General features: G+C 39.7%; 1 protein-coding gene across 1 annotated transcript; it reads right to left on the bottom strand.

Moving 5' to 3' along the window:
- Positions 1-28: 28 nt before the first annotated feature.
- On the bottom strand, positions 29-25,157 carry col28a1b (collagen, type XXVIII, alpha 1b). Its single transcript, XM_040030723.1, has 35 exons — positions 24,378-25,157; positions 23,728-23,864; positions 22,325-22,884; positions 19,726-19,746; positions 19,584-19,643; positions 19,427-19,480; positions 19,313-19,357; positions 19,186-19,212; positions 19,042-19,086; positions 18,918-18,962; positions 17,977-18,030; positions 15,006-15,074; positions 14,690-14,758; positions 13,870-13,938; positions 13,304-13,372; positions 13,137-13,205; positions 11,766-11,834; positions 11,224-11,292; positions 10,606-10,677; positions 10,441-10,509; positions 10,256-10,327; positions 9,508-9,576; positions 9,364-9,432; positions 9,218-9,286; positions 9,054-9,122; positions 8,453-8,521; positions 8,304-8,372; positions 7,757-7,825; positions 7,423-7,503; positions 7,224-7,259; positions 6,561-6,597; positions 5,882-6,436; positions 5,067-5,251; positions 4,179-4,464; positions 29-964 (listed from the first exon to the last, which is right to left on the bottom strand). Exons 2-35 carry the CDS (start codon positions 23,861-23,863, stop codon positions 792-794), a joined length of 3,579 nt encoding a protein of 1,192 aa, XP_039886657.1. The 5' UTR covers position 23,864; positions 24,378-25,157; the 3' UTR covers positions 29-791.
- Positions 25,158-25,202: the final 45 nt, after the last annotated feature.

Here is a 25,202-nt window from a genome sequence, read left to right as displayed (position 1 = left end):
AGGCTTTGGCCACTCCTCGCTTTTTTTAATTTATCACTTGCATTCTTGCATTATGATTACTTTACTACTTGTGCATTCATGGCTTCAGCTTACAAGTGGAAATTTCAAACAAAGAATCGCCCAGAGATGAGTTTAATTTATGAGGTATACCCACACCTGTGTCGTCAGTTATGTTTGATCCCATGAAAATGGGCTGATTTTAAGAAAGGTTCCAGTTCCCCAGCAGTTAAGTCTCTTTGTTTAACATCTAAAACTAAATATTTAATCTAAAAATACACCAAGCATTTTTAGAAGCATTGTTTGTTTTTGTGTGTATTTGGAGAGGGGGGAAAAAAAATCATGTCTGTTCAGCACAAACCTTAAACTAAGAGCCTTGGATGAAACTTGGATGCTCATGATTAAAAGGTACACTTTTATTTTGATCTTTTAATGACATTATACGGTATTTAAAAATAAACATACACATAAAAAGTATCATTAAAAACATTGCATTATAAAAAAAGTTACATTTTCTTGTTCTTAAAGAAGTTAGTGGTATTTTAACAGAGGAGCTCTGAAGTGACATAAAATTGTTTCCTCTTTTTCTTTGTTTTGTCCACTACATTTAAAACCTAAAACTCAGTTTGATTTAATGATGCTTTCTAACATTAGCTGCTTATCTATCCGTGTCAAAGTAACTACAAGAGTACTCACTTACTGAAGTGAACTTTCTGGTAAATCTCATGAATTTGAATCAAAATCTTTTCTAAGCATTTCATGTGTGTGTGTGTGTGACTGCAGGCATGTGCATGTCAGGCCTTGACACAGGCTTCTTTGCAGCTCTTCTCAGTATCAAACTTGTTGTCATTCCCTAAGCAGCCTCCAAACCAGAACTGAGCACAGGAATTCGCCGTGGGATCGTAGTACCACTTCACCACATATTCCCGACACGGCCCTGGATCCAGGGTCTGGGTGCAGCGCTCGGCTAGAGACCACAAAAAATAGTGTTATCAGAGACGACACCTGTGCTAGCAGCCCTGTGGGGACTCTTATTCTTTTGCTGTGTTCAATTACTGGTAAATATGTTTTCTTTTTTGTTTAATGGGACAAGGACAGAGGGGCAAAATAAAGCATTGAAACATGGTTTAAAGTTTCCTGTATTGTAATATATTAAGCACTCTGCAGAACTAAGGACATCTGGGAGAGAAACTGAAAATGGCACTAGAATCAAAATGTGGGCCCTAACAGTTTCTAATAGATCAACAATGTGACTTTCATGGTGTAGACAGAGGAATTACATTAGAGGATTGCTTTGATCCTCTGATGACCATCAATGTTTGTAGCAAGGTTTACACCATTTCACTGTGTGTTATACTTGTATAACTATGCATGTGACAAATAAAGAACCTTGAACCTTGAACCAATCCAAATAAAAGCTGCTGGACAACACTGATCAATATTTTTGGCCCTACAAGGCAGTTCAATTCTTACAAGATTCATGAGATCATGATTATGAGAGAATCCTTCAGTGTTCTGTTTGAAAGTGGTATTTAGGGGTGATTCCAGTCAAGTTTTGCTGCCTAAATCATCCAGTTGACTGAGTGATACCTATCCCTATATTATCACAACATTTTTGAAAGTGACAGCTGTTTGAAACAGCAACCTTTTTAAAGCAATTTAAAAGCTTAATTTTACTGCTCTGAAGCATCAGAGCAGTAAGAAGAATGCAGGCGTTTACAGCGTTTGTACAGAAATGTCTTTGAAAAATAAGATATGAATCCTATAGTTTCAAATGCATGTTTAAATTGTGTGACAGTTCTTGCTCAGAGCCACTGATGGATATTCTCCAGCAGGGGGCGGCTCTTTTAGATAGAAAAAAACCCTCATTTTTGCTTCCCTTGATCTGCAAGTTCCTGATGACTTAAGGCCTCGCTCTAATTGTTTACCCAGTAAATTCCAATTGGATTAAAATGATGCTAATTTTTGTAAATAATTAGTATTTTAAATTAAATCCCTGTAATAGTTAGAAATGATGACAAAGCGGGGCATGCTTTAGCGTGGGCCGTACTTGTAATTAACCAGTTCTTCAGTCCCAGTAAGCATTTGCTTTTGATCTCTGATAACGATTACCAAGAGGTCAAGAGCAAAAATACTCAGCTCAAAGATTTACAATCTCATTAACCAATGGGTGAAGTCACTGTGGCCATGTCCAGCCTTTACAGTGGCTTGCAAAAGTATTCGGCCCCCTTGAACGTTTCCACATTTTGTCACATTACAGCCACAAACATGAATCAATTTTATTGGAATTCCACGTGAAAGACCAACACAAAATGGTGTGCACGTGAGAAGTGGAACGGAAATAATACATGATTCCGAACATTTTTTTACAAAAATAACTGAAAAGTGGGGTGTGCGTAATTATTCTGCCCCCTGAGTCAATACTCTTTAGAACCACCTTTTGCTGCAATTCCAGCTGCCAGTCTTTTAGGGTCTGTCTCTACCAGCTTTGCACATCTACAGACTGAAATTCTTGCCCATTCTTCTTTGCAAAACAGCTCCAGCTCAGTCAGATTAGATGGACAGCGTTTGTGAACAGCAGTTTTCAGATCTTGCCACAGATTCTCGATTGGATTTAGATCTGGACTTTGACTGGGCCATTCTAACACATAAATATGTTTTGTTTTAAACCATTCCATTGTTGCCCTGGCTTTATGTTTAGGGTCGTTGTCCTGCTGGAAGGTGAACCTCCGCCCCAGTCTCAAGTCTTTTGCAGACTGCAAGAGATTATCTTCCAAGGTTGTCCTGTATTTGGCTCCATCCATCTTCCCATCAACTCTGACCAGCTTCCCTGTCCCTGCTGAAGAGAAGCATCCGCAGAGCATGATGCTGCCACCACCATATTTGACAGTGGGGATGGTGTGTTCAGAGTGATGTGCAGTGTTAGTTTTCCACACAGAGCGTTTTGCATTTTGGCCAAAAAGTTCCATTTTGGTCTCATCTGACCAGAGCAGCTTGTTCACATGTTTGCTGTGTCCCCCACATGGCTTGTGGCAAACTGCAAACGGGACTTCTTATGGGTTTCTGTTAACAATGGCTTTCTTCTTGCCACTCTTCCATAAAGGCCAACTTTGTGCAGTGCACGACTAATAGTTGTCCTATGGACAGATTTCCCCACCTGAGCTGTAGATCTCTGCAGCTCGTCCAGAGTCACCATGGGCCTCTTGGCTGCATTTCTGATCAGCGCTCTCCTTGTTCGGCCTGTGAGTTTAGGTGGACGGCCTTGTCTTGGTAGGTTTACAGTTGTGCCATACTCCTTCCATTTCTGAATGATCGCTTGAACAGTGCTCCGTGGGATGTTCAAGGCTTGGGAAATCTTTTTGTAGCCTAAGCCTGCTTTAAATGTCTCAATAACTTTATCCCTGACCTGTCTGGTGTGTTCTTTGGACTTCATGGTGTTGTTGCTCCCAATATTCTCTTAGACAACCTCTGAGGCCGTCACAGAGCAGCTGTATTTGTACTGACATTAGATTGCACACAGGTGGACTCTATTTAGTCATTAGCACTCATCAGGCAATGTCTATGTGCAACTGACTGCACTCAGACCAAAGAGGGCTGAAGAATTACGCACACCCCACTTTGCAGTTATTTATTTGTAAAAAAAAAATCTTGTATCATGTATGATTTTCGTTCCACTTCTCACGTGTACACCACTTTGTGTTGGTCTTTCACGTGGAATTCCAATAAAATTGATTCATGTTTGTGGCTATAATGTGACAAAATGTGGAAAAGTTCAAGGGGGCCGAATACTTTTGCAAGCCACTGTGTATTCACTGTACGTCCGAAAGCTTGTTTGTTGGATTAACATGAGTAACGCTTATTTGATTTCTTGCCAACAGATCCAGGAGATTTACTGGTTCCAGGAAACCTTGAAGTGATGATGAGATTCCAGGAAGTCAGATCTCCCAACTCAGAAATAGTGCATCAGATAAAGTCACAGACTGAACTCAAAAGACATCTGTCTTCTCATCAAAACAGGAACAAACCTTACATGTAGGCTGACTTTAAGATAAAAATGATTAGAATTTGTAAAAATACATTAGCTACTACTTAGATGCACAGAAGAGGACTTTATCTATCATTTTAGGGGACACCTTTATTTCTCCATCTTACAGTCTCTGCTGCAGACTGTCAGCAGTTACCTGATAGGAAGTTGTCAGAGGGCAGCAGGGGCGGAGTTGGTACCGGTGGTATCTTCTCCTCAGGCGGAGTCTTCAGAGTAGGACCAGCTGGCCCGATGGCTCTGGTCATCACCACATCGTGTGTGGGGTTGTTCACATCAAACTGTGGGAGGAACTCTGTTACCGGCCTGAAGGGCTCCCTGTCGAAGAACGGAAGCCTCTGAGTTTCTAAGGTGGTCCTACTGTTCATCGTCGGCCTCTTTCTAGAGGTGGACTCACCGTCAGGGTGTGAACCAGGAGGGCCGGGCTGAAACAGGCACAGAAAAATATTTAATGTTTAGTTTATCTTACTGTAGAGTGGTACAGAGGTCACCAGGCGACACCTGAGCTAGTCATAGTCACTGAGTGAAATCTGTGGGAAGTGGTGCAGAGCTTCAGAGCAGCTGAAGACAACAGATTTACACAAGAGCTCAGAGATTCACATACATTTTGCTAAGAGTCTTTAACTTTGAGGGAAACAATCACCAGCCATTTGAGTTATTTAAGAATGTGGTCCACATTTTGTTTTGCTTTTTTAATTTTGATAGAAATATTAACAGAAGAAAATATTTTGGGGTCTTTAGGCAGTTATTCTTAACTCATTGATGACCCCAAGAGGAATGTTTTAAGCACTGTGGTGCTTTCAGCTTGAGCATGTTGGCATATTTAGACAAATGGCAACATTTGCTGAGTTTTTGAATTGGTAAATGTTTTGATATTTCACCTGAATAAAGAAAAATCTGACCTGCTGTTGGCGCTAGAGAAAAAGTCACCAAACTGTGAAGATGATTTTAGTGTCCTTTCGATATTGCAACAGAGTCTGAGCGCACAGAACAAAGTTTAAAAAAGCAAAAACCAGCACGTTTTCACCATTTTCTGGACTCTCCTGAAGTCTCCTGTGAAAGTGGGAGTGTCCGTGTCTGTCCTGTATGGCGGTTCTCGAGCGTTGCTGGAGACTTCTGGGATTCCTGGAGGAAGCCCCGAGCTCGGGATGGAGCTGAACAAGCGTCTCTCTCCGTTTTCACAGATATGACTCAAAAGTTTTTTCTCCAGAGCTGCAAACACCAGAAGACAAATGGACAGTTCTACTCTGCATTTAACAACACAGCAGTTTTTCTGAGGGAGTATTTCTGAACCAAAGCACACAAATACAAGACGTTCCCCAGTTTCAGGTTCATCATATTTACTTTCATGTTCAGGTGCAGATTGAGGATATGCTAGAAAACAGGAAAATGAGACATCTGTGCCCGCTTCACTTCTTTATAATGATAAATGTTCAGTCTCGCTTAACAAGCAGCGTTTCAGATGCCAAAAACATGTTAGTATTGTGTGGAAAATTAAACTCATGAATCTCTGGATAAGACGCATGACTTATCCAAACTCCAATACGAAAGAAAACTATTTATATTTTTTAAGTTTTCTTGGTTTTGAATTGATTACAGTTTTTCTTACGGGAATTGGTTTGCCTTGTTTATTGGTTTGCTGCGTTAGTTGTGCTCTCCTTGTGTTAGAATCAAGTAGGATCACAGCTGCAGGTTTTCAGTTGGTTAAAGTAAAATGGTTCTTTCTAAATCCACTTTATTGTATTATACTAGGCTTTTTACTTAGCATTTTTGTTGCATTTCAGTCAGACAAAACTATCAGATCATAAAGCCTGTGTCAAGGCCAGATTATAAAATAGTCACCTGCAAGTGTTGTGAATTCATCGATCAGGTACAAGTGATCACTGTCGGGGTCAGTGGCCATGAAGTTGAGCTCCTTCTTGAACTCTTTGTACAGTGGATCGCTTTTGTTCACCACTCCGATCACAAACATCTCAATGTTGCTTCTCTGGGCTTCTGTCACGGCGCTCTCCAGACTGACCGAGTCCCTCTTATCGGCCTGTCCGTCGGTGATGATGATCGACACCTTCCTCACACCTGGCCGGGCTGCCTTGAACACCTGGTTGGCCTGTTGGATGGCACTGCCTGTGAATGTGCCCTCGCCCAGGTAGGTCATGGAATGCACAGCAGACTTGATCTCATCGAGGCTGGCTTCCTGTCTGAGGCTGACCACCACCATGTTTATGTGGCTGTAGAGGACCACGCCAACACGAGTGATGTCCCGGCTGACCGAGGTGTGGTCGATCAGGGCATTCACAAAGTCTTTGATCACGTTGAAGTTTTCCGGGCCGACGCTCTCTGAGCTGTCAATCACAAAGACGAGCTCCAAGGGTGTCTGGCGGCACGTCACTGCACAACCTGATGACATGGAGAAAAAACACAACCAGAGGAGCAAATAAAGGTTAATGACTAAAGAGGAAACTAATCCTCAGTGACTGATTTAAGGAAAACTAAGATTCACAAACTTAATTTTGTGACTTACTGCAGATGGATTTTACTATTTTGATGATTTCATCCCTCTGTGAAAGAGAGTACAATATTTTAGAGGTGGTTCAACACATTTTTTATTTGTCTTTTTAACATATGTTATTGGATTAGTTGGGGACCCTATTATACATTTCCATAACATCTAACATGCACTGTTACTGTTGTGGATGCTGATGTTAAATATGGCAACACAAACAAATCATATCTGTGAGTGTCAAGCTCAGGTTTTTAACTCTGAGTTTCATGCCTTTTTTTTCTAAACCCTGGATATGTATGATGTGAGAAAGAGCAGATATCCTTAATTGTCAACTCAGTCACAGAAGCCACACCCACCTGTTATTTAAATCTCCGCATGCGGAGAAAAACTCAATAATTTCTGAAGACACAGTCGATGCATCAATGACAACAGACATGACATTATGTTAAATACAGCATAAAATGAGCTGGCAGGAGGTGGGTTACAAAGTGGTTTGCAGATCTGCAGCAACAGCATGCAGGCTAAAAAACCTTAAATAGTGTCCCTATATAGGATTATACAGTTGGCTGTCTAGACGATTATCAGCAAACCATTAGCTCATGTAGGTCGTAAGAGCGTCTAATAGAAAAATAATCTTAGATTTAATTGGTTTAGAGCTATTTTAAGTGTACTCATACTTACTGTAAGTCCAGGCTCCCCCTTCTGTCCTGTTTTGCCCTGTCATTTAAAACAAGTCATTATTTAGGAAAACACTATAGCATTTTCTGACTTAAATTGTTCTGTTAACCTACAGTTACAGAATGACTTCTTAATTCATCAAGACTTTCTTCAGAGAAGGAAATAAAAGTTAGTATTATGTCTGGCAAAAATATATCAGTACCAGAGGTCCGATGACGCCCGGCTCTCCAGGTTCCCCTCTGTCTCCCTTATTGCCTTTCTCACCTCTGAACCCTCGGTCCCCCTGCAGGAGGAAAAGAACACTAATTTTTTCAGTGTATAAATGACAAAGTAAAGCCGTTATAGCAAACGATGTCCCATCATTCATATATCGGCCACAATCGCGTTTTTCTGCCCAACATGATCTTTTGCATTTATTGTTGCTTCTGTATGTTTGAGGTGATGACAGTGCATAGATTATCTTTCACCTTTATTTGAGAGTTGACTTTAGTTTACATAATAATTCCTCACTTCCCACATTGCGAACATCACAGTACCTTATCACCCTGCAGACCTTGTCCTGGAGGACCTCTGGGGCCGGGCATCCCCTGAAATCCAGACTCGCCCTGTAAACATTCAGCAGAGTTCATGTTGTCACTCATCCCTGTGTGACCTTTCAGACCTTTATGGTTAATGTTAGTGAGATAATGATATCTAAATTTATGGCAACAATTGTTTCCATACCTGTCTCTAAAAAAACTGCATAGATCCACTGAAAAACTTACTGACCCTATCAGATCTTCATTCAAAACAACTCCAGTGTGCTTCTCTTGCTGCTAATGACCACAGCATAAAAGGAGGGAATGTAGGTTCATATGTCTTAGCTAAAATCCAACCAAACCTGTTAGAAAACTCATTATTTAGTTTGCTAGACTCATTGGAAACACAGCAATTCTTTTATCACTGTGTTACCAGAGTGTAGCAAACATGAATTCCCTAAATCAGAATCTTTATTATCTTCATTATTACTTAAAATGTACTTATAGAAACATTCAATAATTCAGCTGCAAGTGAATAAATGTGAGTGACAGGTGACAATGGTACCTTTTGTCCTTGTAACCCTTCTCCAGGTAACCCCTGTGGACCAGGTGGTCCAATTTGGCCAGCTGAACCCTGCAGGAAAAGAAAACTTTATATCTACTTAAGACAACAAAAATACAACAAAATCCATTGTTTTCTACATTTCTGATTACCTTTGGACCAGGTAACCCGATTCCTGGTGGCCCAGCAGGTCCAGGAGGCCCAGGCAAGCCTCTTTCTCCCTGAACGTAAGTTATTAAATATTTATTGATACTTGCAATAATGATAATAGCTTTATTTGTGCATCAGTTTTTAGAACGCACAGTTACAAAATGCTTCATTTAAGTGTACATGCCTACAGGCAGACATGCAGTCTTGCATTCTTGCAAACAACATACAGATTTTCAAAAATAAAAGGAAAAATGCAATAATTAAAACTATTATTAATTGCACAAATAAAACGGTTTAAAACCAAAATCATCACAGCAACAAAAGGAAAGTCAGAAAAAGTCGTTATTTGTATTTTTTATCAAACAAGAAAGCAGAAGCTTTTGGATAATAGGTCAGATAAAAGGTAAGACTTCAATTCAACTTTATTTATATAGCACCAAATCACAACAGCAGTTGCCTCAAGGTGCTTTGAAGAGTAAACAGGGGAACTGTTTATTCCTTTTCAAAATCTGATTATCTAAATTATCTATTTAAATGTTCCTAAGAGGTGAAGAGAACTACTCCATAATAAGAATTTTTTAAAAAGCCAGTATTTTTACTTACCTTTGTTCCAGGTAAACCGATCCCATCTGGTCCAGTCTCTCCCATCAGGCCAGGAGGCCCGGGAAGTCCCTAAGAATATTTTTTTCAATTGACATTGAAACCTGAGTGTGATTACTTGGAGTCTTGTGCTGATAAAAGAGGCTGTAATCTGGTTTGATACTCACTGGGGGGCCAGTGAAACCTTCTCCTTTTAGTCCAGGTGGCCCAAGGGGGCCCTGTGGCCCTCTGTCACCCTACAAACCAAAACTTAATTGTACTCACATACTTTACTGGGGAGGATAACTGAAGAGTAAACCGGAAGTGAACTGACCTTGGATCCAGGTGAACCAATTCCTGGGTCTCCCACAGCTCCGGGTGGACCTTGTGGACCTGGTTCTCCCTGACAAAACCCAGAAGTAAAGCTGTTACTATTACTGAAAGTCACACCAACTTTAGTTATGCAGCCTTGATTTACCTTGGACCCCGCTATACCCCTGCCAGTAAGTCCAGCTGGACCTGGTAGCCCCATAATTCCTGGTTGCCCCTGGAGGAGAAAGCACTTATTAGAAAGATAACGGTACACAAAGCCATTTAAAAATAATTCCCTGAATGCATGATAATATCTAATCATGGCCTTTTTTTAGAACCTGACGGATACCGTGGTATCAGTCTTACACTTTAACAGAACAATTTCAAATTTTGTAAATTTTTTAATACATTTTTATATTTTCTCTCTTTCCTCACTGCTTGTACCCTGGATGGGCCAGTAACACGTCCAGGTTAAACCTATACCTCGTACATGTTCCAGGCACCCCTACCACTCTGAAGTTGAACAAAATAGATGGCTGGAAGGAGGGACGGATGTGCTGTTTGTGTAACTGTAGCAGCAGATTTCTGTTTTTGGGTTTTTTTTTTCCATTTAAGAATTTACTAGTTCACTAATTAACCTTCTGGTTTGCAGGTAGGTCCATGTTGGAAATAAGGTGCTTCTTAAAGCCTGTTTTTGTTTTTTCTGCGTTTGGACCAACATTTAAAGCATGTACATTTTATGTAGCAACAATATTACTTTGACTTGATGTACACTCAGTAATCCAAAAACAACTCCAAATAACACCATCAGTGTGAGTGAAATGCTTCTCCCAGTCTCCAGATATCACTTTGACTGCTGTGTAAAATTATTATGACATTTTTTTCTAAAATGCTTCTGGTAAACACACACATACCTTTGGGCCCATTGGCCCCACAGGACCGACTGCACCTTGCTGGCCTCTGGACCCCCGGTCCCCTTTGTCTCCCTGTCAGAATAACACAAAACAACCTGTAAACAATCTTCTGGATTGTGGCTAAGTGCTTATAACCTCTAGAACAAAATATGGAGATCTGATCTGAAACACAGACACACTGTTACCTTCTCTCCTGGGACACCTTTACCAGGAGCCCCATCAGCTCCCCGGGGCCCCGGTAACCCAAGGTCCCCCTGATCAGTAAATGACACAGTGGACAGACAGACTGGTAAAATGTATTTAAAGTACATTTAACAAGCAGAAAACTGACTGACATCAGGCTTCATTACCTTTGGTCCTGGGATTCCATCTTCTCCTGGCTGACCAGGTATACCTGATAACCCCTCAGCTCCAGGGTCACCCTGAAACAGCAAAATGACACAAAAGAGTCCCAGAGGGGTTGAAACTATGCAAATACAATCAGCTACATTAAGAAGATGAATATCTGCGTTATGTTGTCTTTAATTAAGAAGCTATGGCTAGGAGGCAGTTAGCTTGGGTTAGCATGAAGGCTGGAAGCAGGATTGGTGGCTAACCTACAGTTGTCCAAATGAAATAAAATGCATCTTCCAGTTCATAAAATATTGCTCTAACTTTGCAGTAATACCACTTAAAGTTAATTGAGGAATATCTAGAAGAAATTGCTGCTATGGTGGCACCCTATTACATCACCACTCTCAAATTTTCGTTGAGCTCTTTAGAAAGACCCCATTCTTTCAGCTGTTTGTAAAAACAGGCTGCATAGCTAAGTGCTTGTACACTTGTGTCAATGGGACTGAAAACACAAAAGATGTGGCCAAACATTCATATTAAGTATTATATGTGGATTTGTGGTCAGTTTTTCTTAATATTACTCTGAATACAGGAAGTAACAGCAGGAGTAGTGCAGCAGTGCAAAGAGGACTTACTTTGGGCCCTGGTTCTCCAACACCTCGCTCACCTGGTAGTCCTGGCTCACCTGAGAGGCCCTGATCCCCCTGAAGGTAATAGTCACATAGTCATTTGGGTATTCAAAAAAAGATGTAAATATTTAGTATCATTTATATGAGTTTCTTTCGTATCAATTTCTTGAAACACCAGAGCACTGCATCTTTAGAAAACATTACTCAGAAACGTAAAGGATATTTGTTTCTCATTATTTTCTGTCATATATACCTTGGGTTTGCCAGTGAGTGTTAATGGTACGTGGCACAACAAATGATAGACTATATGTAAAATATGGACCTTATTATAATAGTATATAGCATAGCATACTACAGACTCCATCGCTGCTTTAGAGTCCGATTTTTCCCTGTTACTATTTTAAACTGAATTGACTGAATTACATCTTAACCTCCAGCAGCCGCTCCGTAAACCCTCTGATTCAGAGGAAGACCGATTCACAATCATTATCTTGTTTCTGCTTCTGAGATAAAGTAAAAAAAAACTTGTCTGTTATTGTGTGTCTTACCTTTGGTCCTGCTATTCCAACACCTGGAGCTCCTTTGGGTCCTGGAGGCCCAGCTGGACCCCGATCTCCCTGAAGAAAAAAAAGAGAGTTAAGTTGAAGGTATGAGACTAATAACTTGGGGGGGGGGGTTGATTTTGTAGCATGGTGGTTAGCGCCTTCTTGCCAGCAAGATGGTCCTCAGTTTGAATCCACCATCCAGGCAGGGCCTTTCTATGTGGAGTTGACCCAAAACACATGGATGGGGTTACGTCAATTGGAGACTGTAAAATTATCCGTAGGTGTGACTTGAATGTGAATGGTTGTCTGTTTAGTGGCCCCTATGCCAGCTGGGATATGCTGTAGTCCCCGTGCAACACTGAACTGGATCAGTGGAAGAAGCTGGATGTTTCTAAATCTATTTTTGATGAGAAAAGTCAAAGTGACAGTATAACATGTCTGCCTTCAGTTTCAGTTTTTATTTCTAAATGAAACATTAGTCAGGACTGTGTTGAAGGACATGAATTCTTTGTTATTGTTAATCTAATGTTTTTTGGATTTCCCAGGCTTAAATTTCACACCTTCATACTCACAGGTGAAGACTTAACTCCAAGAAATGATATTAGAAATAAAACCAGTGGTAATGTGAGATGTAATGTACCACAAAGGAAAATAAAAAAGGCATTTTGGGCTCTTCCCTCTGATAGAGGGTGTTAAACTCATTTTAATTCAGCAGGCGTCAAACGGTTTAGCTTTACTGTGTATTAACAAGGTCAGACGAGTAAAATCATTGTGTAATAAAATATGCTTAAACAAAAAGTCTCTTTAAAGGTTACGACGTGAAAGAGGGTGAAAATGTTCATCCGAGTCAGAGCACGACTAAAGCTGAAAGCCTAAACTAGAATAAAACACAACAGATGAGACGTTTTGACATAAATATGTGTGATTTCATGTCTCAGTGTCTATTTCAAACTCTCTGCTTACCTGACCGACTGATGTTGGAGAGAAAAACTCCTCAAAACCAATTACTGATAATCTTTCTATGAAATGATGTTACAGTTCACCAGGTGCTTACGATTATTTCAGTTTATATCACATTCATTGAGTCTGTTATTGCATGTACATCATAGTTTACTGCTTACAGATGAAAGCCCTTCACATCAAGAGAATTTCTTTTTTCCTTTTTACGATTCAAAAAACTTGTAAATCTTTAAATACTTGTAAACATTTCCACTACTGGAAATCATCACAAAAGGATTAGCCGAGCAGTTTGCTGAAAAATAGGAATAATTAATGACTTTTCAATTTTTTACTTAACAAAGCCATCAAGCTGACAAAATGAGACCCTTTGATGGACTCATTCTGGCCCCTGGGCCACATGTTTGACATGTTTACCTTTTCTCCTTGAAATCCTGGACCAGGAGCACCAACTGGACCTTGATTTCCTGGTGGACCAAAATTGCCCTGAGAAAAAGGAATAGAAGAAATGCAATGATTAAAGATTCAGATCTGTACATGGAGACATTGATGAGGAATTCAGCAGTAAATTTTAGTTAAATCACCTTGTCACCTTTGATCCCAATACCAGGAGGCCCACGACTTCCCTTTGGACCTTCATATCCTCGATCACCCTAAAGAAAATATGAGAAATCTGATTTATACATAGCTGTATGTAAATTATACAATTAAGAACAGCAATCTTTCAATCCTACCACTTACACTGATCTGTACATTTTTTTAAAATACAAATTAGTCTGTTTCTTTTCCTAAACTCTTCTTTGGATGCTGGCTGCATTTTGTTCCATGCTCTGTAGAGATGATCCCACACTGCTTTTGAGGTCTGGGCTCTGAGGAGGCCAATCCATGATTCCGGGCGTTCCATTGTGTGCTTTTCTATTCAGATATGTTTTTATTGCACTGGAAGCATACATGGGATCATTCTCATGCTGAGAAAAAGACGCTGCTGTCAATAAGAAACTTTCCAGATAGGTATTAAATGATGGATCAAAGTCTGCTCAATTCCACTTTAAAAATTATGTTAAAAAGTCTGGCTCCTTGGAAACAAAATATGAAAAAGGTGAGTTGAGACTTTTATGCAGTACCGTATGTAATCAAAGACTTTTCCCACCTTTGGTCCTGGAAACCCCTCTCCAGGAGGTCCAGGATTTCCTTGTGTTCCAGGTGATCCTTGAGGTCCCTGGAACAAACAGAACTTGAAATAAAAGTCTGTACTTGTGAAGGTTTTAGTAGCTGCAGATCTAAAACAGAAAAGGGTGATTTTAAAAAGAAAAGGAAAAGCCTAGGACTTACACAAGATTTATCTGAGCTATCAGGCTTAGCTGAAGGTTTTGCTGACAACCCCGGTGTAACAAACAGTCAGATCCCATATGGGACAGGGTATTTACTGTATTTGCTTCAGCCTCCCAAATGCAAACTGCTTTGCAACCCATCTCACTTTGGCTCCTCTATTCATGCTGTGTAAGTCTTCCTGCTGCCCTCTAGGCTAATAAAGCATTCATTAACCTCTTCCATGTGCATAAATGTAAGGTTAGGTAAGTCCCAGAACAGAGCTGCGATGTCACTTATTGTGGATAAAAATACCTTTTTCTTGTAATTATTGTGGTCTAAGTTAGCTAACAGGGTAACAAATGAAAAGAAATGCCTAAATGATTACGCATCACAGTAAAATAACCCACAATAACATCAAAAATCATATGGAAAAAAATACTAGAGAGTTCTAGAGAGTAGAGTTCTAGACATTTGTAGAATAAATGGCACATTGAAGCTGTTTTGGTGGCACAAAGCGGCTCAGCAGCTTACTAAGTTATGTCAGTTTTGTCTAACTTTTATCTCACTTGTCTGTATGTTTATATATAAAAGCTCACTATGATACTGTTACTCATAAGATATGAGATCTTAATGCCAAAGATCCTAATCTTCATACTTACCGGGAGTCCTGGTTCACCTATGCCCGGAGGACCTGCTGGACCTGGTCTTCCCTGATTACCCTTGTCACCCTGTAATTAGTAAAAAGTAAAAACAAAATTTCCCATAATTCAGTAATAAAATATCTTTTTTTATTCAGTGTCTTGCAGTTAGTAGCAGTTCAACTGAGATGATTTAATAGGTATTTGAATTCCTTTCTCACAGAAACAAAACCTCACCGCTGTTTGACTTCCAGCAATGAAATATCTCTCTCCATCCTCACTGACATTTTCACTTTGAATTATGATTTTTATAGTAATTGTAATATAAATGTGTCACCTTGGCTCCTGGGAATCCAATACCAATGTCTCCTGGTTGTCCAGGTTCACCGCTGGGTCCTCTGTCTCCCTGAGAGTAATCAAGTTCAAAGGTTTGCATGTTACGTGATGATACAGCAAACAACACAGAAAACAGGTTAAGAGAATGTAAAATGACGAGATGACAGATGGTGCCTGGATGCATGTAGCTGTCGTTCTAATCCAATAAAATCATTCTAATCTATTGTTTTATTCTTTATGGGGACCTGTTATGCTCCATATTTTTACTACTGGACCCCCTCTAACATCACACGAAGCCAAGAGTAGAAAAAAAATTGCATTGCAAAAATGCATAAGAGAGGGAAAAGGCAATAAAAGAACAATCTTTCAGGGAAACTTTGCTGTATACACAGCTGTACAGTACAAACAGTTTATTCATGAACAACTAAAGTCCTGCTGTGGTAGAATTCAAAACTAAATAAAGATGAAGAAATGTATATGAGACAACCATCCAATCCAGGATACTGACAAAGCAGTCTAACTGGGAAACTTTAGTCCAAGCAACATATGCTGTATATAATGCTTATGGAAATTTTTATTGTTTTTATTACACGTAAACTCAAAGTGCTTGACATAAATGCTGAAGGCCCTGAATGTGAGAACATACATGAAAATTCTCTTGTCACCCTGACACTGACTCAGTAAATCAACCTCACTGTTGAAAAAATACACCACTTAGGAATACTCTTCAAACAGCACAGCCAAAAAAATAAATAACAGCAGAGCATGAACTCAGTCTCTGGATCCAGAAAGACATCTGGGATATTTTCTTGAGAACATCAAGATGATGTCTCCCAATATTTCTTATTTCAGTTTCATAGTGTGTATTTGTGAAGGTAGAATATTCATCTTTATGCAAATCTATTCAAAACCTTTTTGCAAAAAAATGACCAGATAAACTTATCCAATCACATAGCTTACTAAAAAACTGTAGTCAGACATTCAGAGTGTCGGCTATAAAAAAAAAAATGCTATAAATCACATGTGATTTTATCGGCATAAAGACATTTTTGTTAAAAAGAAATTGGGAAGCTCTGTGGCGATGGAAGCAACACCATCTTATTAGGCTTTGGCACACACTGTAAAGGTCAGTATTATGTCCCTCGCTTTCTTGAGCCAAAGCTGATATGTGACCGTGCAGATGTTGTCAGGGAAAGTGTCCGCACAGTCCTGCATACGAATGATGGTGTGTCAGAGATTGCAACATTTTCTTTTTTGTCTGACCAAATAGTCATGATTTTATTGACATGATAATCTAAATGTTTGGGATACATAACTTTTAGTTCCCTAAACTGAAGAAGACTCGTATGCCTGTCAGTAAAACCTGAATATGGACATCATTTAAGAGTTTGTATGGAAAAAGAATGAGAATGAGCAACAAGTGAGTTCTTGAGCTTTGGGGGACCTTGTAGACTGCTTTTGCTCAATACAAAGCAGCATTACGAGCATTATTTTAGAATAAAAATATATATTTAAGTTGATAAGGCACTATTTTATTTAGAGATTAATGTCACAGTATCTCAAAAACAGGGTTTTTATATTTTAAGGATAAATTCACAAAATTCTAGAAACTTTTGTGGAAATATCCAAAACTTTACTACATAGTTGTGTAATATAGGTTTTCACAGGACTATATGCACTCCATATAATTTGGAAAAGTAAACAAGGCTTGACAAGAAGATTCTCTAAAAAGAAGATGGGAGCAGAGTTTAGGTTTGCAAAACTGCATCTAAAAAACAATTTCTGGAACAATATTCTTTGGACTGATGAGACCAAAGTGGAGATGTTGGGCCTTTGGGATACTTTGAAGCCTAGGCTTATTATTTTGTTGGTTCTCCCCTGGAACCTCTTATTTCCCTAAATTGTCTAAAGCCTGAGGGTCACGCTATGAAGCAAGTTCACTGTAGCCAGAGTTTCTTGAAGTTAGCTGGCTTGACAAAACCTAAAACCTCAGAAACATCACAACAGTGGTTATCAGTTTTCTTTGTTCACCCAGGCTTTCTGCTTTAAGCACTGAGCATGCTCACATAAGTGGGTTGTTTCACATGTCATTTAATTTTATCTGTGGTGTAAAATGGATCAACTGAGAACCAGCTACTGCAAACAGACACATTATCCAAGGAAGGGTGAAACAGTCTATTAAAAATATTAAACATATAACAGCGAAAGCCATCACTGGTGCTGCAGAAAATCATGAATCTTATGAATTCGTGATCATCACCAGCACACAGAGCAATCAAATACATTACAAATTACCTCAAATTAATACATTTATTTTACAGCTGGGTGCACATTAGAGCTCTGAAACTTTAAACTTGATGCATTTAAACACTAAAGGTTATTCAGTGAGCTCGGTGCTGACAGTTATGTAGCCTAATGAGGGCTGTTGCCAGAACAAAGAGAAATTTATTCTATTGATTGGGGAACAAATAGTCTACACCTGTAGGCGATCAGTGTTCTAATCTGTGTTTTAGGAGGTGCAGTTCCAGCAGTGTAAAAGACACTTAGCAGCATTAGGAACAAGCATAAAAAAATTCAGTTATTTTCTCAATCACCAGCTAAAAACATGTAAATTTCAGCGAGGATGCAATGCAGTTTGTGCTTTGGTTGTATTGCTTCAGCAGCTGTATCGCACTAAAAACATACCACAAATAAATCTGCTCTCTGTGTATATTTAGTTCAATGTAGATCTTTATTGAAATGTCTGTTAGTGTTTCTTGTGCTCAGGTTCTTGTTTTTTCTCCCTGCTGCCTCGTTTTCTTTGTGACTCTTTAAATCAACTATTAAATCTCCTCTATTGCTCAGATATTTTTGTTCCTGAAATTTGCATTTGGGTGGCACATCAACTCTGTGAAGAGATTTTGTTGCAGTTTTAAAGGCTAGTCCAACCAAGCAGGAATGACAGAGAATCCATTGCATCTTGAGAAACTTACTTTCGAACCCGATGGGCCTTCAGGACCCACCTCCCCTGGTGGTCCTGGCGCTCCCTGCAAAAGAAATACACATTTACTCATTTATAACCTACATAATCTATAACCTTATATTTCACTTCTCAAATGAATCAAACAAAAAAGCAGTCATGTATAAATCAAAAAGGAAGCCCCCACACTGTGTTACTGATCTGCAGGTCAAGACCAACCCACTGCCGCTGAATAAAAAATACAACAGGATTAAGATCGACATTCATGTCTTTCATGCCATTCGATTCTCATGCCTAGCTCATGAAACAACAAGGTTATACTGACACTGTGCCAGTAGCACAGAGGAGGAAGAGTGCTGCTGTGCGGCCAGGTCGCTGCACTAATCCCATCACACAAAGTCTGTTCCTGCAAAAGAATAATATCCTGCAAGCCTGGATTCACAGCTTTAGATAGCTCCAATGGTATCAGGATTACCCATAATCCAATATTCACATTCCATTAGTGCAAAGACGAATAAAAGACAAATTCCACTTCCATTTTTCATATTGAAGAGAATACCAACTGTCGGATGTCGGCTTTTCAGGAGTCTGAGCGATGAGTTTTGAAAGTAATGGAACTTAAATTTTGACACTGAAAAATAGAAAATTGCTTGTGATTGAAAAAAGTCCAAATTCATTAAAAAATCTGTTGTCTTTAAAGATGAATTATACCATTCTCAAAACAGTGGATGACAACTCAGTGACTCCATCTTGTATAAACAGTTGGTTTGGTTGCCTTCCATGAATTACATGGACATCTTTTTATCCTCTATTTTCATGGATTCACAAGTGTGTGAATAATGTAGACAAAAAGTCAGGAAAGCCTCACAAAAATGTGGGATTTAAACCAGGGCCCATAATTGTCACAATTCAGTATAAAACAAAACCAGAACTGAGACTTGTGGCCACTCTTACCTGTGCTCCTTTTGGTCCTTGTGGGCCCGGAGGACCCTCTGGGCCCTGCAACATAAAACCTATGTCACTACATGGATAAAGTCTGGGGTGTTTACTGAAACATCTCAGAAAAAAATGACCATACAGTGTCACCCTTTTCCCCAGGAGTGCCACAGTCTCCTCTGTCCCCCTACAAGACCACACGACACAACGTTAGACCCTGCAGATATTTTCTGAGGACATGTTTCAATAGTGAGAACAGAGCAGCTGAAAGGTCACAGTCACTCACCTTGTTGCCTTTGTAACCTGTGCGGCCCTGCAAACGATTCAAACAGGTTCAAAACCGATGTTTCATCTCTTAACATGCTTGCTGTTTGGCAGTTGTGCAAAAACAAGGGACAAATCTGCTTTCTTACCGGTGGACCATCACTTCCAGGTGTGCCATTCAGCCCAGGCTCCCCCTTTAAACAGAAGCCCACTAATTAAACACTGAAATATTTTAGAAAGACTTTCTTTGTGTCACGACTCACCCTCGCTCCTTTTTGACCAGCTGGCCCTCTGAAGCCTGGGTCTCCTTTTCTACCCTGGAAATATTACCAGTTTTAAGATGAAGCAATGATTAAGCTGTAAAGCTAATAGTGTTTTCCACTTATGAAACTCCTCAGTGTTTAGTTGCTGAAAACTCACAGGACTTCCTGGAGGACCTCTCTCTCCTCTTTCACACAGACATACTTGGGCCTGTGGACACTATCAGAGCGAGAAAAATATTATAAAGTCAGTGCAACCATTAGCCATACTAAAGAGATGTTGACTTCCATTTAAGTCTTACCCCTTCATATGCAACTGCACCCTGTGGAAAAAAACAGAAGATAAAAAAATGTGTCAGTTACGTCCATCTTTTATCTACAGTCTGAGTCCCACTGAGAAATGGTACTAGTTGCTTGGCAGCAGATGTGTCCACCACTTTAAAGTATTTTAAAGTCAGTACTTTTCCCCTTTACCTTAAGACCTGTTAAAGTTTCCACTATGATCTGACTGGGTCCAAGTGACATCATAGGTGAATCCAAGCCTTCTGGCGAATGCTTTCATGGCTGTTTCTTTCTTTTTTGTGTGACCACACAGACTTATCTGAAGCAACACTACACACCAACTATGTCTTTTCTTTTTCCATTTCTGCAAGTGTACTTGGAAGAAATGTAACGGCATTGCTTGTCTGTGTTGTCAGCAGCTGCCCATGTCTGTAACTTGTAACAGGATACTTTCATCATATCTAGATAAAGGATCTAAATATCTCTGTTTGCCATGAACTATGCAAATAATTTAGTAGTGATTTTCAGACTTGTGTGTAGTTTTACTCTTCATGAAATACTATCTGCAGGAAACTTGGTACTGCACAGAACCTGAAAATCATCTCTACAGCTGTGTTCACATCATTATTTCCAGTGAACTAACCCCAACTGGTTTTTGGTTACCCTGTGACAACACATACAGAAAGATATAAAAACGCAATATGCTAAAAGACACCTCTACAGCAAACAATGAGAACAAACAACTTTGGGCTTTGGGCACAAGATGAAAACTGAAAATCTGTCATTGTTAATGTTAACATTTCATGGTACAATTTTTAAATAATAATTAATCTAATTATGTGAACTCAACCTAAGCTTTTGGGGCACTTGGGTGCCTGGGAGCCAATTCAGCATAGCAGGTAAGTAACCTCAATAAGCTCTATAAGTTCTACATTTGGTAAAACTGGGTACTGTCCTCTGTCATGTAGCTGTCTCTGTTTTGGAAGTGCTAAATGTGATTGAATAAAATTGCACATTAATGAAAAGCAGAACAAGCCATGCCAGTCTCTCAGACTAGCCGTGACCTCCTGCAGATATTTGACATTTCTGGGTGCTGTGGAAAATGCAAAGCAGCCAGGAAAACACCCTCATGCAGACACAACTCTGTTACTTAAGACGTGAACCCGCTGTAAGGACAGCATGAGCATGAACAAGACTAAACAGAGGGTGATCTCTGTAGCCCAGTTCCAGACACGGCATCTGATGTCAGTAATTTTAGGAGAGTATGCAGGATGTCAGATACCTATGTCATATTCTATTAGAAGGAGCTGCTGAATTATAGGTATCAGTAGTACATCTTTGTGTTACAGTGACAGCAGTCACATTCTGGTTTCTTTTATTTTTTTAATTACAGTTAAGGTTTTTAAGATAAACTCTGATTTTCAAGATTGTTAAACTCTTTCAAAAAAGAGAAAATGAGTAATGTAGCATTAAAACATACATCAAAGCACAGGTTAATTTCTTCTGTTTGTACATAAACCTTTAATCTGTCAAACGCTAATCTTTTACCTCTTTTAACACCAACCAGAGAAGAAGTGACTCATTTAGGGCTTGTTGAGTTTAAACTACTTCTTTAGGGGTCACCACAGGGGTATTTAGAAATACCCTACACCCTGGGCAACTCTCTGATAAGAGGTTATAAAATTTTATTTGTTATACTTTTATAATATTTGCCTGTCATCCACCCAATGCCATAAAGTTATCATGCAAGCAGTTTGCCTGATAGTTCTAAGATACTTTCACTTATGACCTTTTAGGGTAGAAATGCTGAGCTTGTGTTTAGTGCATCCTCTGCTCTATTTACTAAGCAATTTAACCACCCAGTCAATTAAAATAGATTGTTAGCTACACTGTAGCGCTTGTCACCACTCTACTTTGCTGAGGCCAATGGCACAGCCAAGAACAAAGATAGCCCTTAATGGAAATTCATAAACTTTTTCTATGAGTGGTAAAAGAATGGAGGTAAATTAGGTGAAATTATTGGTTTAGTCTTGGACTTTGAGGTTTTACTATAAAGTTTAATGTGGATAATTGATATTTTAATATAAATTTATTTATTACATAACAATATTATGAAAACTTTCTCCTGTATCGTCTTGATGCATGCTCAATCACCCAGACAGGAAATCCCGAAAGGTTGATTCTCTTCGTCTGAACGTGGCATTTTCAGTGCTGTCACCTTATCGCAAGTCTGTTCTGGATTCAAACTTTCCAGAGACATTTAAGTTAACTGTATGAAGATGTGGCATAGATAAAGCTTTGAATAGTCGGTAGAACTCGATAGGTAGTACACAGTTCCAGCCCTTTTCCAAAACTTTCAAAGTAAAACAAGAAGTAACCAAGTAGCTGTGGTAGCACTCATATAGTATATTTTGTGTTTCCCTGGACTGAATCTATAGTCAGCGTCTTTATAATAAGCATTTTTTTTGTCATTCAGTAAACTTTGTCAGGTCCTTCAATAACTGAAGTTTATTTCCAAGCACGACGTTTTCCAAAAAAGCATTTCACCACTCTGATGTTTCTCGACTCTGTACTGGCACCTCTGTGCCTGAGCTCATTTTACTTGAAGCCAACACTCACCATCTCTTTGAGCAGCTTCTCTTCTAGCTGAGAGTCGAGCATACTTTGGACAAACTGCTGAGCAGGTGTGCTGGCGATGGCCCGGAGCTTGGCATTATTCTGCTGGGCAATATCTGATAGCCCAACAGCAAAGAACTTTATGCCATGACCTTTGGCCTCCACAGCAGCTGCAATCACATCAGGGTTACGGGGATGATCGACTCCTTCTGTCATTAGCACCGCCACCCTCACGCTGTCCTTTGAGGTCTCATGCACCAGCAGCTGTGAGGCATTGGTGATGGCGTAGGTGGTATAGGTGCCGTGACCGATGTAGTTCATGGTGCTGACTTGACCGTGAAAATAGTCCAGGTCTTTCCAGGCTGAGAATCTGTGCTCTATGGACACAGTGCTGCTGTACTGCAGCGCAGCCATCCGCACCTTCATCGTCCAGCTGGGCACCTGCAGCATGGCGAGCCGGGTGCTGAAGCTCAACACGAAGGTCTTCTGTTTCTCGAACAGTGATATGGTTGCGCTCTCAGAGCTGTCCAGGATGAATGCAACTTCCAGTGAACATGTCAGACCTACTTGAGAGGGAGATCACAAAAACTGACATCAAGCTAGAAGTATTAGAAACAGGACTAATTTCAGGATTGGCACTCTGACACCTTTCTAACTTCTGTCCACAAATTCAGTCCCTTCTGCCAGCAGTCGGTATGTATCCATTACACTATCAAAAGTGCTCTAATGTCTCAAGCAACACTTCAAACAGCTGTGGATTCACATGTAATCATGAATTCATGAAATATTCTGGAATAAACCTGATTCGGGGGAAATACCCACTCCCAAATTCCTAATACCAGATGCCACAGGAGACCTATAAAGGTCTTGTGTCCTGAGCTGTTTTGGCAGCATGAAGGGAAGCTACACAATAAATAATAAATACAGAGACTTAATGTTGTGGCAAGTCAGTGTAAGTGCATCTTGTGGAAAATTAAAGCAACAGTTTTGAGTAGTTCTACATTACTAAAACTGTCCAGTAAAGGCTCAAGGACCAAGTGAAAGACCCCAGATTGTCAACTTCCAACCTTAGAACTTACAGTGACTTTAGTTGCAGTTCCTCACTTCAGCTGCAATGGGATCAGAGTTAGTGGTGTTTGTTTTTGTACTAAATGAAATCAAATTGCCACATGTATCCATCCATAATCCATCCTTTTTTTTTACATTAAAAAAAAGACACTTAAAGGAAGGCATTGTGGGTGGATGACTTAAGAAATTCTTGTGTAGTTTTTTTTTTTTTACTTAAAATTTGATGACTCAACTATTTCACTGGCCTGATTTCACCATCCCTCACTCAACAATTTGTTCCCTCAGTGCAACATAGTGACTTTCACCACCAGCATGTGGAGACCTCATTTAAAAATTACCATTTCTTCCCTCATCTTGCAGCCTGTAGTTGCTCCTGCGCCCTGTCTTTCTCCTCTGGCCTGTGGCCTTGTGTAGGAGAGCCAGCAGCAGAAGGCAGACCCCGACTCCTCTGCTCAGGTTTCCCTTCAGCAACATCCTAACAGAGAAAAGAGGAGAATGTTAGGGGGGAAAGCAGTGTATGAAAGCACAATGGGTTATTTCATTTTTAATAGGATTCCTTTTACTATCATGGACACTGCTAACCACACCCAGTTGCAGATCCCAAAAAAGGGAGCTGTGTTCTGCATTTCACAGAAATGGCAGCAATTCTAATGGTATTAATTTGCTTAGATGACACCGTTCCTCCTACTGATAATGCGCTTTCTCAAATACTTACTATATTACATTGCCAACAATATGTAAATGTGTGTAAAACCAGAATAATCTGTGCAAATATTTTTCTGTTAATAAGTTACAAATGCTGCAGAATCTAAACAATATCTTCATATAAAGTTAAACCTCTGCCAGGTGATTGAGAAAAGGACACAGCAACATACCTAGACTGAAGTGCAAAAAAAACTGAAGTTGCCATTCAAACTGTGACACCACGAGGTTCACTACTTTGCAAAAAAGTTTTACAAACAAAGCAAATATATATATATATTATTACCTCGAATCTCATTTAGCTGCAGCCAGTGTTTGTAGTCCAGTCAGCTCTTTGAGAGGCATTTCTCCGCGGAACCCGGGGTCCCTATAAACCAGACTGAGATAAACTGAGGACCATCGCATGAGCTGATGTGCTGTGTGTGTGAGAGTGTTTGTAGCCGGGGGCCCTCCCTGGTGCAGCTCCAACATTTTAGTCCAGTGCAGCGCTTCATGCCTGACAGAAGGGATCCCATGAAAGTCTTTTGTGCACATTGAGTCCGTGCACTAAAATCATTTAGATTTTAGAGATAAATAGCATTTGCAATAGTCATCACTCCAACCCATAAATAATGCATCTAAAAACCACTGCCAACATAAAATAAAGCAAACTACATTCGTTTGCAGGGATAAAATAATTTTAAAGTATTTTTTTCTCGGCATCTTTTTTTTTCTTAACAAAATTGTCAGATTTCTGGCTATCATGGGTTGGTTACTAAGGAAAATAGCTTGTTGTGCAAAAAAAATCCCAAATGAATTTCGTTCTCTTGCCTTTTCCACTCTCCCCCACTAATGTGAAAAGCAGATGAATTGTGGTCGTATGATACTCTTGTACAGCGCAGAAATCGACCTCATTTCAATAACATTGTCAGTCCGACAACTCAACTCGTATTGTTTAAATATATTTAATAAATTAATTAACTTAAATAGTGATTATCTGAAATAGCCTAATTCCTTATATAAAACTGTCTGATTTCGTTGACGTCTTTTCTCTTTCTTTTTTATTCACTTAGCACCCTCTGCTGGTAAACCGCATCTTTAGCGGAACATGAAGTAGCTGACGTTGCTAATA

This window comes from Simochromis diagramma, unplaced genomic scaffold, assembly GCF_900408965.1.
Source record: "Simochromis diagramma unplaced genomic scaffold, fSimDia1.1 OVJJ01000361.1, whole genome shotgun sequence".
In the NCBI taxonomy this organism is placed as follows: domain Eukaryota; kingdom Metazoa; phylum Chordata; class Actinopteri; order Cichliformes; family Cichlidae; genus Simochromis; species Simochromis diagramma.
This window is presented reverse-complemented; position numbering and strand designations above follow the sequence as displayed.